Source organism: Carettochelys insculpta, chromosome 1 (genome assembly GCF_033958435.1).
Source record: "Carettochelys insculpta isolate YL-2023 chromosome 1, ASM3395843v1, whole genome shotgun sequence".
In the NCBI taxonomy this organism is placed as follows: Eukaryota; Metazoa; Chordata; order Testudines; family Carettochelyidae; genus Carettochelys; species Carettochelys insculpta.
This window is the reverse complement of record NC_134137.1, coordinates 330354463-330369469: the sequence shown is the minus strand read 5'-3', so window position 1 is coordinate 330369469 and position 15007 is coordinate 330354463. Positions and strand designations below refer to the sequence as shown.

The 15007-nt window shown below is 43.2% G+C and overlaps 1 protein-coding gene across 2 annotated transcripts in view; it reads right to left on the bottom strand.

The window, feature by feature from the left end:
* MDFIC (MyoD family inhibitor domain containing) overlaps positions 1-14614 on the bottom strand; it is a 100017-nt gene extending 85403 nt beyond the window's left edge. The window contains exons 1-3 of one of the 2 annotated variants that reach the window (XM_075014785.1): positions 14153-14614; positions 13726-13878; positions 1538-1669 (exon numbers count right to left, since the gene is read on the bottom strand). In XM_075014785.1, coding sequence (XP_074870886.1) covers positions 1538-1669; positions 13726-13878; positions 14153-14597 — 730 coding nt within the window. In that variant the 5' untranslated portion in view covers positions 14598-14614. The remainder of the gene's footprint in view (positions 1-1537; positions 1670-13725; positions 13879-14152) is intronic. The other variant, XM_075014778.1, reaches the window with a different exon arrangement.
* Between the last annotated feature and the right edge of the window lie 393 nt (positions 14615-15007).

Genomic DNA, 15007 nt, shown 5'->3' with positions numbered 1-15007 from the left:
GTTGTGCATTACAATTTTCTTTTAGTCCTGTGTCTGTCAAAGCTATATTTGTTATGCCAGACCCTTCTGCAAGGGTGCTACTTTAGGACTTAAACTTATGGAATGATGCCACTCAGTGCTTCTGAATAGAAACTCTAGCTTTACAGAAAGCTGCTGAGCCTCATTTACCCTGTCACTTAAACATGCAACTTGATAAACTTGAGGTGATATTACCCAGTAAAGTTGCACAGTGCCACTAGTTTGCCTGCTAACTCCTCCTGTCATGAACTTACAGGAAAAGTACATCCTATCATATAATACTATGTCTTAAAAAGGTAAACTGTACTGGAGTTCCTTAACATACTGTTATGCAAAGACACTGAAATCACCAAAATATCTTGTTTATATATAACAAGCAGTCCTGTAGCACCTTAAAGACAAACACATTTATTTTATTAGGTAATGAGCTTTCATGGGTAAGACCCGCTTCCTCACATTTGGAGTACACAATTAGAATCCACGTGTGACAAACAGAGATGTAATATAATCTGTCAACTCCTACCCAACATTCGCATATGCATTAATCCAAGGACTGCATTAGCCCTTTTAACCTCAGCAATGCAGTGGGAAATCATATTCATCTGATTATCCATCATGACACCCAAGTTCTTTTTAAGAAAGTCAGGGCTGGACTAGATGACCCCCTGAGATCCCTTCCAGCCCTGGCATTCTGTGATACTTTCCAGAATACTGTCCCCCACCTTATAAATACACCTACAGTAGGCCTGAAAGCTCATCAACTGAAAGAAAGATGCATATTGAAGGCACACCACTTGTCAGGGGTAGTGTGACAATGTTCATTACCAGCTTCTGAGATTTGGGCTTGGGAATTTTTGGAGGAGGGGGAGGGAGGTGCAACAGAGGAAAGTGTAGGAGTTCAAGCACACAGAGGTGCAGTGAACTAGTTAGACAGATGGCTTGGAGAATAGATGACTTCTTCCACTGACCTAGCTACTGCCTCTGGCAAGGGGGATATCCTAGAGCAATGGAAACAACTCTTCCACCACTGTAGCAAATGTCTGCATCTCATTGGAGAGAGGCTGTTCTCAGTAGCAATGGATGGCAGAATGGTCTGAAGTTACAGAAGGAGAGGAGTAGGTTGAATATTAGGAAAACTATTTCACCAGGAGGGTGGTGAAGCACTGGAATGTGCTATCTTAGAGAAGTGGTGGAATCTCCATCCTTAGAGGGTTTTAAGTCCTGACTTGACAAAGTCCTGTCTGGGATGATTCAGTTAGTGTTGATCCTACCTGAGGTAGTAGGCTGGACTAGATGACCTCATAAGGTCCCTTCCAGCCCTAGAATTCTATGGTATCTGGGTTTCAGTCTCTTGCTGATAATGCTGAAAGGAATCATTCCAGTGAAAAAGATATGCTGACATACATTATGGTTGCAACACAACTGATCTGACACACATTTAACTGAGTCAACAGCCAGTGTTCCATTATACTAGTAAAGCAAGCCTAAACAAACAGCAATTTGTTCCGGAAATACTTACTTCTGATGAGGTCATCATCAGTGCGATTTTCCCAGACAGACTGGTCTTGTATCTCTGGCTGTATACTTTGGTTATTGGAAGGTGGTGTTATGTCTGTCTCTCCTGCAGCTGTATTCTCTTCATCACATTTTTCTAAATAAAAGGAAAAACAGGTATTCATTTCAAATCACTCATCTATGAACAAATTTTACAACATACCTCTTTTTTTAAGTAAACTTTTATTCGGAAGTTTAAAATAAATGAATGTAAGTTTACAACACAGCAGTAACTATTGTTTCCATTTTAAATAATGCACAATTAAGTTAGTTTTCAACCAGTTTTCCCGCCATTTTTGCTCATCTAATCAGAATAGTTCTTTAATGAAAGTCTTTCAGTGAGCTTGCTTCTGATATTTTCAAATTCAAAAACACCTTTAAAAGACAGTTTAATGGCAAACTCTGTTTGGAGCTTAGCAAAGCTTATCTACCTCCCAAAACAGAATTTTCAGATAAAAACTCTAAATGATGCAAATTCCAGTATTTCTAGCCATGCAGATGTGCATCTCATGTACAAACTACATGTACAAATTCCCAAGAGAGATGAAAGACCTGTGCTAAAGGTCTGAGATTCAACACATGACTAAGGACCTACATTGACTAACAGCCAAAGCAGATGAAGCTGAAGATCATATGATAACAGAAGTTTCGTGGTTTTGTTTGTTTGTTTGTTTAATAGATGCAAAGTCTTTGCTGAATTAAAATGAATTTCTAACCGAAATTTACATTTCTTTTTCTTTTTGTAATAAGTATGTTCCAAACATAAGAAAGATTGATTCACAATGTTGGCCAATGAGACTTTAAAGCTTTCCTTACAAGTACTATGGAATTCAAATTCAATGTTCACATATTGTTTTCAATATGCACTTTCTTCCTGATGATAAGCACTGCACCATATTTTCGCTCATCAAAATAAACGAAAGTTTCATAAATATTTTCCATAGGCAATTATTTTATTCATAATTCACTGAAAAACCACAAGTTAAAAATCTATATTCTATGTTTAAATGGCTCATAAAATGCTGCAACTTTTAGATTTCAAGTTATAATAATTTTTCAAAGTGCATAATAATTTTGGAATGGATTATAAAGTGTGCTACTTTAAGCTATTTTTGAATAAAGTTAACTATCCCTTGTTGAATGGGGGGGATTAATAAAGCAAACATAGTAATTCAGCAACTTCAGCAAGTGAGGATCAGCCCTCCACCTCCACCACAAATGCCCACAGATTAAATCTATCCCAACCTTTTTTTTCAAAATTTCAGAAGGGAAGTATTAACTATTGAATCAACTTCTAATTTCCCTCCTTTTTCTCTCCAACAAAATATCTAAATTTTAATATTTATAACTGGGAATTTGTCCCATAACTGAGACCTCAGGCTCCTAAGATTGCATGATTATGCTTCAAATAATGGAAATACTTCTTGATTTATACAGTAAACCCTCAATTTTATGGACTCTGATTTAGCAGACTTCTGAAACAATGGACATCCACCAGCCCCCTCCCGCTGTTCCTGAAATCCACTTAACCAGGCCCATAAATCCTAAACACCCTCCCCTGCTCCCAAAAATGTATGTTAGGTGACTTATCACTGATGTGGTTGGAGGAGCCTTTGCTTCCAGCCAGTACGGCCTGGAGGAGCCACTGCTGGAGCTGCCACATACTCCTCCCACCAGGTGTGGGGTACATACACAGGCAGATGGCACTCATGTATGTGTCCCACGCCTGGTGGGATGAGCATGTGGTGGATCCGGTGGTGGAGGCAACTCCTCCAAGCCCTGATGGAGTCTCCGGCCATGTCAGCAGACCCCCCCAACCACAAGCAGGGCCCTGCCGGCGGCAGAAGTTCCAGCTCCCCACAGCATGAGTCACGGGCATTTTTTTGGGGTGGGGTGGAGTGAGGGACTGGTGGGGGAGTTGGGCAGTAAACCTTCCAATTATTTGGACTTTTGGGTTTAACAAACACCCCTCCCCACATTAGTCCATTATATTGAGGGTTTACTGTATTGTTACCTTGATTACAGAAGTGCTGATACAAAGAGCTGGTCACTATCCAAGCACACATGAAGACAAACATTCATCAAAGTTAAAAAAGTGCATTTGTAGGTATTTTGTTGTTTTACTTTATTTTTGTGATTTGTTATGAATGAAGCATGAAAGTGAGGCCAATAAACTAAAGCCTTACAATGGCTATTACTAACAATCCAAGCACATACTTGAACATTTGTTGATGCATCACGCCTGCTCAGAAAGTATTACCAACAAGAACTAAACCTGATATGAGTAGCAATGGCAAGATCAGGTTGTAAACAGGTGCATTCCTTTTTCACAGGTTTTCCATAGTAATTTATAACATGTTTCTGCTTGAAACAAGTTTGAGCTTGAGATTTCTCTCTCTGTATGCTAGCCTCCCTCTTCTCCTTTACATTTTTCAGCCTGTATGCAATTAACCTTCAAAACTGACAGCCAGTAGGACAAGACATTGTATTCACAGCAGTTTGATATGGAAAAAATCACTATGCTCTACATTAAGGTGTTAAAATCTCAAGAAGAAATGTTTAACACTGCATAAATAAATAACAATTTATTCAATTCAGCATATTTCCAAACTCTAACATCCTAGATATTTTGTTTGTTAATCATTAAAATGCATTCATCCAGAAACCAAGTCTCTCTTCAAAACATTGTAAGTTTTTTTCCAGATGATACTATAAAAGCATCATATCATTACCCTGGATATTACTTTACCATTAGTTATTTGTATTAGAGTGCTAATTCAGGATCAAGTCCTTCTTTGGCTAAGAAGTGCTGCTTTAAAAACCCACCAAACAAAACAAAATGGAAAGACTCTACCCCAAACAGCTCTGGGCTCAATCCACAAAGGTACTTATGGATTGTAGCACCTCAATTTCAGCTGACCTGCTTCCCAGTAGAATCCCTGAATGTAGGCAACAAAATAGGCAGTTAGGTATCTAATTCATGCAATCTAAGGCCCTGATAGAATCATAGGACTAGAAGCGACTTTGAGAGGTCATCTGGTGCAGACCCCCGTACTCACAGCAGGACCTAGTATTATCTAGACATTCCCGACAAATGTTTTTTTCTAACTAGCTCTTAAAAATCCAGTGATGGAGGATTCCACAACTTCTCTAGGCAATTTCTTCCCGACAGGAATTTTCTCAAATTTTCCAACCTAAACCACCCTTGCAGCAATGTAAGATTCTTGTCCTATCCACAAAAGACAAGGAGAACAATTTTTCTCCCTCTTCTTTGTAACACTACTTACATACTTGAAAAATGTTTCTCAGTCTTCTCTTTTCAAGATTAAGAAACCACAATTTTCACTCATAGGTCATGTTTTCTAGACCTTGAATAATTGCTGCTCTTCTCCAGACTTCTTCCAATTTGTCTGAAGCTTTCCTGAAATGTGGAGCCCAGAACTGGACATAATACTCCAGTTGAGGCCTAAATCAGCATAGAGTAAAGCAGAAGAATTACTTTTCATGTCTTGTTTACAACCCGATGGCTAACACATCTAAGAATGATGTTTAGTTTTTTGCAACTGTGTCATAAATTTCACACATATTTGGCTTGTGATCGATCCACTATGACCTCTAGGTCCCCTTCTACAGTACGCCTTTCTAGGCAGTCATCCGTCACTTTGTACGTGTGCAATTGAGTATTCTTTCCAAATCGAAGTACTTGGAATTTGTCCATCTTGAATTTCATCCTATTTACTTCCGACCGTTTTTCCAGTTTGTTCAGATCATCCTCAATTTTAATCCTGTCCTCTTAAACCCATCCCAGCATGGTACCATCTGAAGAGTTTTACAGATGAATCACAGCCCTGTGCACATGAATCATTTCACTGGAACTATGCATATGAAAACTGAAAGCAGAAGTAGGCTTACAGGAAAAGGCAGACATTTATGACAGTTTCTGCTTTTCATTTGGTTCCATTTTAGAATCAGCACTGACGGCTATGAAGTAAATCAATTTCACAAAAATAATACCTCAGATAACTTTATATTTGGAAACACAGAAAGTAAATTCTAAACAAGTTTGAAAAAAAATACTGAAACTGCCCAATAGCTGGAAAAAAAAACAAAACCCATTACTCATAATACTCAGAAACTGGTATTAAAGTGTGACTATTAAGGTAATTGGAGTAGCTGGCTGTAACGTTAAGAATTTCTGAGTCTCACTGCAGCACGTTTACTTAACCAAGTCCAAGTCCAACCCAGATGCAATGTTCTCTTACAGCCCTAGGATTCAGGAAAGCATCCCAATTCACATAAGAACTAAAGCTTGCAAAGTCAGTGGGACTTTGAACCCATGCTTGAAGTTGATGCACTTTAGTGTTTTCCTGAGGCACTGAACATTAATTCTACTTTCTTCATACACTAAATTAATCTCATATTTTACATTTGGATGGAAGTATATTTTACAAAGAGGAAGATGCTGAATGATAGTTTCAGAATTTGTTTATTTCTTCTATTGTTTTCAACCAATGTTTGAGTTAGTTTCAATACTCTAAATCTTTAGATATCTGTTACTCTCCAAAGTGCAATTATTCTTCTTTTTTCTATACTTGTTGATGCTTGTTTTCTATTTTACAAACACTTAGGCAATGTTCACTAATTGTTATTCTAGATTATTTTCCATTAATAACAGGTCAAGGTGAAAGTCTGCTCAATACTCTTAGATGATACTCCAGAAGAGTTCTGTGCAGGATCAAATTCTTAGTATTGCATAGTTTATTTAAATACATGTGATTTAATATAAAAAGTTTATTCATCAGTATACGGGGTAAACAGCACCAGCTCAGTGCTAACAGTTTTGCCATTTTACTTCAATGGCAGATACTCGTGCTCAGAAATGCTGAGTCAGGTTTCTTATTCAGGTGCATTAATGCAGTTTTAGGTGTTAGTTTTATGAACACAAGTTTGAAAACATTTGCATAAATAACAAATTATGATTGTTCCAGCATGAACACATGGGGGCATGGGAGCCCTTCACACTCTTAGTTACTTAATGCAGAACACTAGTATTGGGGATGGACAAGGAGCCAGGGAGAACAGGAGATGAGAGGTCCTGATACCGCTGGCACTACAACTAACAGGAGCTTGTCCAAACAGTAAAATGCTCCACACAAGCAGCTCTAATCCCTCTTGGAGGAGGAGGAAATGGACACGCCCCTTTAAAACGTATTTCAAACGTGTACTCTTAGTGCACATCTATACTTACAGGAAGAGTGACACTCTGGAGGTTAATCTTCTGGAGTTGGATTTAGCACATCTGTTAAAGACACGCTAAATAAATATTGAGGGCGCTCTCTCCTCAACTCCAATACTCCTTGCAGTTGTGAGTAAGGAAAATCAAAGAGAGCTTCTCCTGTCAACTCCCCACTGTGGGGACAGTGCAGAAAGTTGAACTAAGGTATGTCAACTCCAGCTACACTATTCTCGTACCTGGAGTTGCATATCTTCGCTTGACTTTTTACCCTTGAGTACCAGCCCTTTGGACTCTCCCCAGCACCTCATTGATACATAAGACAAGGTTGCTTCATTGCCCCATCACTGTTCTGCATCTTCATCACCAAGACCCTTCACCTCATTGATACAAGCTCTCAGATGGTGTGAAGACTGTCAAAAGAATGAACGGGAAGCTTTTCAGTATCAGGAGACTGAATCTTGGCCTCACATTGAACATCAAAAAGAAGAAAGTGCTCCACCAACCCTCACCAACAGAACAGTCTCATGTACCTTCTATTGAAGTCAATGGAGAACTGCAGGAAGAAGTGGAGCTCTTCCCATACCTTGGAAATTATCTTTCTGCTAAAGTGAACATTGATGCAGAAATCCAGCACTGTCTGAACTGTGCAAACTGTGCTTTGGCTTGCCTGAGACAAAGGGTTTTCGAGAACCAGGACACCTATCCCAAGACAAAGCTCCTTGCATACTGTGCAGTGGTTATTCCAATGATACTGTACACATGTGAAAGATGGTCAACGTACCAGCGTCATTTGACAGCACTCAAAAAATAGCATCAACGCAGCCTCAGGAGAATCCTAAACTTCACTTGGCAGGATAGGCGCACAAACAACAAGCATCCTGGGAGAAGCAAACATGACCAGCATTGAAGCCATTATCACTCAATAACTTCGTTGGACTGGCCACGTGGTTTGGATGTCTGATCAGTGCTTCTCAAAACAGATTTTGTTTTCTGAGTTGATGGAAGGACAGAGGAACACTGGAAGCCAGCAGAAACAATATAAGGACATGCAGAAGGCACACATGAAAAAGTACAGCATCGGTGTCAACACTTGGGAGAACCTTACTAAAGACCGTCCATAGTGGAGAAAGATAATCCATGAGGGGATGGCACAATTTGAGCAGTGCTGCGGCTGTGCTGATGAGGAGAGGCAGAGGACAGAGAATCAAAAACTGCTTCATGCCCCTCCAACAACTACTAACACTTGCCTCTTCTGTCATAAAATCTGTGGCTCCAGAATTGGGCTGAGCAGCCATTAAAGATCTCACAAATAGAAGGGTGTCATGAAGATGTCCTATTCATCACAGAGTGACCGCCAAGAAGAAAAAGCTCTCAGAATTCAAAACTGAGCATTAAAATGGTTCCATTTCAAATGTGACAACTCGGCTAATTCATTTTCTACCTATGGTAGCCCAGCAACATGAAGAGTCAAATTTCAATCACCTTACTTAGACAAATAGTTACCAGTTTTAAAAGGATCTAAAAAGAAAGATTGGAGAGATACTTGTGTGCCACAATGGTAAGCACGTGGGTAAAAAAAAAACAACTTGATATGCACTTTATGTTTTCTGCCATCATCTCTCTTTCCCCACAATCTCCATGGGTGTCCCTTGCTAGCTGTTGAAGCTATTTCCTTCTACTTCGCATAGTAGTGGCATTTTTCAGACTTTTAAACCTCAGCTATTTCTTCCCTAGAAAAGGTTTTATTTTAAGAGGAAGGTCGCACTAGGCTTCAGCTAGCTATCAGACAGTGGAACTGAAAGTATAAGTAGTTAAACAAGGAGCACACCACTGGAGACTCTGTTTTCCTTGCCACAAATTGTAGCATTACTGAACAGAAGAAACAGATGTCCTCAAGAACTGAATCTTTGCAAACAGTTGGACAAATACTGAAAAGTCTTTAGAAGGTTGTATTGTAGTCTGACTGAAGTGCACTTAACATTTCTGTTGCACACAAGAAGCCAGTTATATCTAATTGACAAAAACTGGTCAGTATTCCCAGGCAGAGTCAGTTAAGACATTCTTCACTACAAATTTATGGAGTCCTAATTTAAAATGAAGATTTCCAGAAAACGATAGCAACAACTGTGTAATTAATAAGTCCAGTTACTTCCACAAGCCCTTGAACTACCCCAAAACATTCTGGCCTTTGAATACACTAAAAAAAAAATTTTAAGAACACACTCCAGTGAAGTCAGTGGAATCACAGGTGCTTAGCAGCAACACCTCGCAGGGACAGGCCACAATGAAATTCCAAATAGAATATGGAACATCTTCGTTGCTATTTCTCCACAAGTCTTGCCTCTCAAAATACAATTCATGAAAATTGATTTGTTAATATTTTTAGAATTATTTGAAAAAAAATAGTATTTCTCTTCCATTCATTCCTCTGTCAGTTTCCTAACAAAGCAAAAAGCGTGTTAGAGGTATTTCTTCTTAAATAATGTTTTATTCTAAAATGTGCAACTTCCCTTATTTAAAACAAATGCTGTAAATATTTCACAAGAGTCGTAACTGAAGGTTAGGTGAACTTTGTTTTCCTTAGGTTATATACAACGTACCTTCAGACATCACAGAACTAAGCATTTTTAATTGAATTTATGAGGTATACTTTCACTGCCAGTGATCTCTTCTTTCCTTCAGTTTTAATTATTTATTATAGCACATACTCTACTGGGATCACGTCTATAAAAGGCAAAACAAAAACAATTTTATTAAACTAAAACACTGCTTTTCAACCTTTTTTTTTTTTTTTTAATTTGCAGACCAGTAAAAATTTTGAATGGAGGTGCAGGCACTGCTGGAAATTTAGTCATAGTTTGTCAACGGGCAGGGGTCCGTGGAGCACATGCTGAAAGCCTCTCATTGAAAACTACGAACTCAGTTCTTTCACCCAAACATTGGAGTAATAAATTAGTAAGCAACAGGAGATTAACACATAAAGGGTGAAAGAATCAAATCCTAAATATTTTTTCCTAAGCCTTCAGTTCTGCAGTTCCTAGACTCTGCTGGCTTTGTAACCATATACTGCAAAACTGATCAAAGTGCCAGAATAATGAGTAGCAATGATATATTCTTACCTTTATCCTTTTCCCCTCCCCTCCAAAACAGATTTAGGCTAAAAGAAAGTAATAAACATTCAAAAATACTCCTCAAGCTTAGGTTCAGCTGAAACAAAAATGCATCACATTTTAATGTGGTAAATGATATCAAAGGAATTATTTACATGCTTAAAACTGAGCATGTGTTTAAGAGTTTGTAGGGGCTGTACCACTGACAAACCCACTGCCAGCTCTTGACAGGGCTGAGTCATAAGCTGAGAACTAATTCATAACTGAAAACCAGACTAGCTCACTGAGGCCGTGTCTACACAAATAAGTACATTTGAAATTGAGGTCAGAAGACAGTTTTCTTTCGAAATAATCAGCAGAGCATCTACACACACACACCGTGATCTTTCAAAAGGAATATCGAAAGAATGGGGGAGTCCGTTTAAGTTGGTCTTCCGTTCCCACAGTGGGAAGAGTGGACCACATTGAAAGATTATTTTGAAAGAGAGCAAATGTAGACGCTCTGCAGATGGCTATTCTGAAAGAGGGAGTCCTCCATGGCGGTGAGTAGCAGGCAGGCGGTGGTGCTACTGTCACCATAAGCAGAGCTCTATGGCTCCAAAGTCCAGCTGTGTTTAAAGACTCAGGCTCCCATAAGCCTCAGACAGGAAGCTGAGAGTGTGCAGGCAGCAGGGAGCCCACACTGCCTCTCCAGCTCACTGGCTCCTTTAAAGCCCCATCCAGCCCCTTCACCCTCCCTGGTCCCATGGCCAGCCACCCAGAACCCCTCCCACCCCGAGAGCCTCCCAAGGACAGCAGGGAGTCCTCCCAGGAGGTCAGCCAGGCCCCAAAGCACTGGGCCCCCTCCGAGTTGGAGACCAAGCTCCAGGACCTCCTCTTCCTATGGGAGGATGAGGAGGTCCTCCACTACACCGGGGTCCAGTGCTGCAACGCCATAGCATTTGAGCAACTGTCAAAGGGCCTGACCGGCCAGGGCAACCCCACCCACACCACGGACCAGGTCCAGTCAAAAGTAAAAGAAATCTGGCAGGGGTATTGTAAGGCCCAGAATGCGGCTGGGCAGTCGGGGCAGATCCCACAAGCTGCCCCTACTATAAGGAGCTCCTCCTGCAGCTGAAGGAGGCCAGACCCCCGGTCATCGTGCTGGACACAGCCGTGGCTGACACCGAGCTGAAGACAGCGACAGGGGGCGAGGAGCACCCGGGACAGGCAGCCAGCACCAGGTGCCCATGGACAGCATGGCAACTTGACCCCACCAGCGATGATGAGGGCTCATCATCAGACAGCCAGGCCCCATCCTCCCATGCCTCGCCTAACTTCCTGGAGGGACCCACAGGTAGGTGGCGTCCATGCCATCAGCACCAGAAAGGGTGCGCCAGGTCCTCCCCAGGGTGGCCACAGGCCTCGCACACGGCCACCAGCCCCAGTGCATGTGGACCCCAGATGGCTACGCTCCCCAGACCCCAAGATGCCGATGAACAGCATTCAGCACCATGTAGCTGGGACAGCACCATGGGCCAGCTGACCGTAGAAGGACCGGGGGCCGCAGGGAACCCCAGGACATGGGCATCGCAGGGCCCCCAGGATGGGTGGGGAAACATGGTCCTACATCTGGGACTAAATGACCCATTCCCCTCTCCCCTTCTGTCTCCACAGCTTCTGCAGCCAGCAGCCAGACCAGCCCTACCACCGAGGGCGAGGGTGTGCAGCCCGGACCTCAAGCAAGAACTTTGCAGGGCTACTGCTGGGCTATCCACCAGTGCCAGCAGGGTGAGGAGGAGGAGGCAGGGAACATCGCACACACCGCAGCCCTGCGGGACCTTATCGGCATACTGCGGGAGTGGCTCAGCATGGTGCAGCAGGCCTGGGACCGGGTTGCAGTGAATCTTGATGCCCTGACCCAGGCCATAGCGGACTGAGGATGCCGCGCCTTTGCAAGCCACTCCCACAACCCTGAAAGAGATTTTGAATTGATAGATTGCTATAGCCCTTTCATTTTTTAGAATCATGGCTTCATTTATGTGTATATGTTTGCTTGCTTTAAAACCTCTAAAGAACTCTTATTTCTTTTTGTTGTTAACATAGGCTGTATTAGTTTACTGTAGGACTGTTTATCTTTGATGTGAGGTCTAAGGCACAAATTGAGTTGTGAGAAGTGATGGGACTATGGGTTTTGAGGCTGGGAACAACTTGAATATTTTGTGATATTTGGATAAGTGACCATTTATCACTAAATCCAGCTTGCCTAGGTAGCAAGACAGAATGGAGTGCCCAAAGGGACTGACTTTACTTGGTTACACTGGTATAATGCTTCAGGAGTTCACCTTTGTTACTGGGTTGGTAAAATCTGATTACAGAACATAAAATCAGTTACAGGTGTGTGGCCTGAGGCTTGCACTTACAGTTGTCAACCACTTCAGACAGTGTGACAAGCCCCAACTAGTGAACAAATTTAAATGAAAGTACTTACACTTGTGATCTGTTAGCTCTTCAGAATATGATCACCTAATCCTATAAAATGACAGCTACATATAACAGATGTCCTTCAGATTTATTCTTACACAGTTTTCCCAAGGCCAAACCAGTGCCATTGTGTCCGAGGTCATGAAATAAAAAGCTTAATATTTTGGAAGCTAAATGATTTTATTTCATATTAAAATACAAAAACCTAATTCAAAACCACATATCCCAGAAACAGTCATTTTCCTAAATCAATTATTTCAATGACCAAACCTCAGTGATTTCTATATATGGCCTACATGTAAAGAAAAACATGACTCTAACAGTTCTGTTCTGTGTGGCTGATCTGTAATTTTTTTTAAACTTTTGCTGTTTAGAAGTTATGAGTCATCTCTAGGACAAGAAAACAATATAATCAGTATAAGCCAATTTAACATTTCTCTGAGCCAGAACATTTTTATTTAGCTACGGATACTTTCTGATTTCTCAACTGAGTTTTGAACTTTGATTTCATGTAGCTATTGATTTAAAGATGTTACCTAAGAAGAGAATGTGGCTGTATCATACAGTTGTACCACTGTGTTACCATGCTCTGTAACTTTATACGTAGCTGGGAACAGAAGCAATTTTAAATTAGCTTCTTCCTTTCTATTCCTCAGAGATTTACTTTATATCACTATCAGAATTTTCAAATCAAAATTGGCAGCTGTAAATGAAAAAGATAAAGCCTGATTACCACAGACCTTAAGTATGTACAGTAAATGACCGCATCCTATATGTTATCTTCAGAAGATAACATTCATGTAAATTAGCTTGAAGTTTCAAGGAATCAACTCCTTTGGGTGACAAACAAAAAATAAAATCACATTTTATTATGACAGGGTCCTGTGAACGTGAAAACAAAGTATAGACATCCCTGGGTTAAAAATGAGTTAATAAAGCGCCAAGTGGGTTTATCAGCAGTATGTCAGCGTAGCCCAAACAGGAAAACCAAGTGACCCCCAACCTGAACAAGTCATGGTCACAGACCTGCTGCCTTCCTCAGCCTGCTGGGGGGACACGTTGGGAATCTGAGAGGCACTGCAGAGAAGTGCTTACAAACACCAAGCTGGGAAGGAAAGGAAGGAAGGAAGGGCGCGTTTAACGTGGTGTAGCATGTGTCTCTCCGAACACGCTGTTTCAGTAAGAGGGAACTTGCCTGGTGAGACCCACCTACTCTTTCTCCCCGGCTCGCTGCACAGAGACACATTTACAGTAACAAGGCGAGGGGAACACCAAAGACCAGGGCCAAACACACACAAGTGCACTAAGAGGCGCAGCAACTGGCGAGAAACTTTCGCAACTCACCTCGAAGGAAGGAGTTCAGAAGGCTGCGCTCGGTGGGGGAGGCAGGCGCCGGCCCTTCAGGCCCCGGAGGAAGAGGCTCTCTCGCTCGGGACATCTGCCAGCTCTCTCCCCTCGTCCTAGGAGCTCCCACCCCGACCGGCCTAACACGCCGCCCTGCGGGAACAAACAAACGAGAGGCCTTAGGAGCGCCCCGGGGCCAGGGCTTGGGGAGGGGCCGGCCGGACTGGCAGAAGCCACTACAACTTTGCCGCTGCAGAGCAGGCGCGCCCAGAGCCTCGGGGCTCCTGAGCTGGGGCGAGGGTCCCCAGGGCTCGGGGGGCGCTGCACCCTCCCCCAGCCAAACCACCGCCCGGCCTGGGCTGCTCGGCCCCCGCACGCTCGCGTCCTGCGGCAGGGAGCCGCCCCTCGCCCGGCGCGGAAAACTTACTGAGACTCCCCACGCAGCAGCGGCATCTCCCCTGCCCGTGCGGCCGCCTCTCCGCCTCCTCTCTCCAGCTGCGCCTGCCGCTGCCGCCGCCGCCGCCGCCGCCTCCCTCCCGCGCGGCCCCGGGCTCCTGCAGCTGCAGCACCTGGCACCCCGCCCCGCCGTTGCGCGGGCTCTCGCCCTCTCCAGCCAGCGCGCACCAAAGCGGGGACTTTTTCGTCCCCTCCCCGCTTCTTTTTTCATCATTTCCGGAGCCTGAACACATCCAGCTCTGTGGCCGCGAGCGAGGCTTGGGGGCGGTGGCTCCCCACGTCCCGCTGCCTCGACCGGTGCTCCAGAGGTCATGGGCCTCAGCCCCAAACGGGGAGCATCCTCCTACCCATGCGGCTGGGGGGGACAGGAGGGGCGTGCCTAACCCCGCAAGTGCCCTGAGCAAGCAATGTGGCATGGGGGGAGGCAGAACGAGGGCTGCTTGCTTGAGCAGACTCTGCAGCTGTAGCATGGGGCTGGGAGCGGGCAGCCCTTTCTACAGGGCTGATCTCTGACTCCCATATTATCCATTGGGGATTGAAAAACTTAGGCTACTGTTCGGGTTCAGCCAGCTTACAAGTAGCAACTTGACCCATCTGTGAGCCTCAGAGACACATTAGGCCCAAAGCCTTCCATCACCAGCAGAGCTAAAATCAGTGGAATACTGCCACACTATTGCACACATACTGAGCAATGGCCTGCTAAAGTCAGGGTTGTGAGGTCAGTCCTTGAGGGGACCATTTTGGGATCTGGGGCAAATAGATTTAAAACAAATCTGTCAGGGCTGGTGACAGGTCCTGCTGTGAGTGTAGGGGATGGGACTCAAAT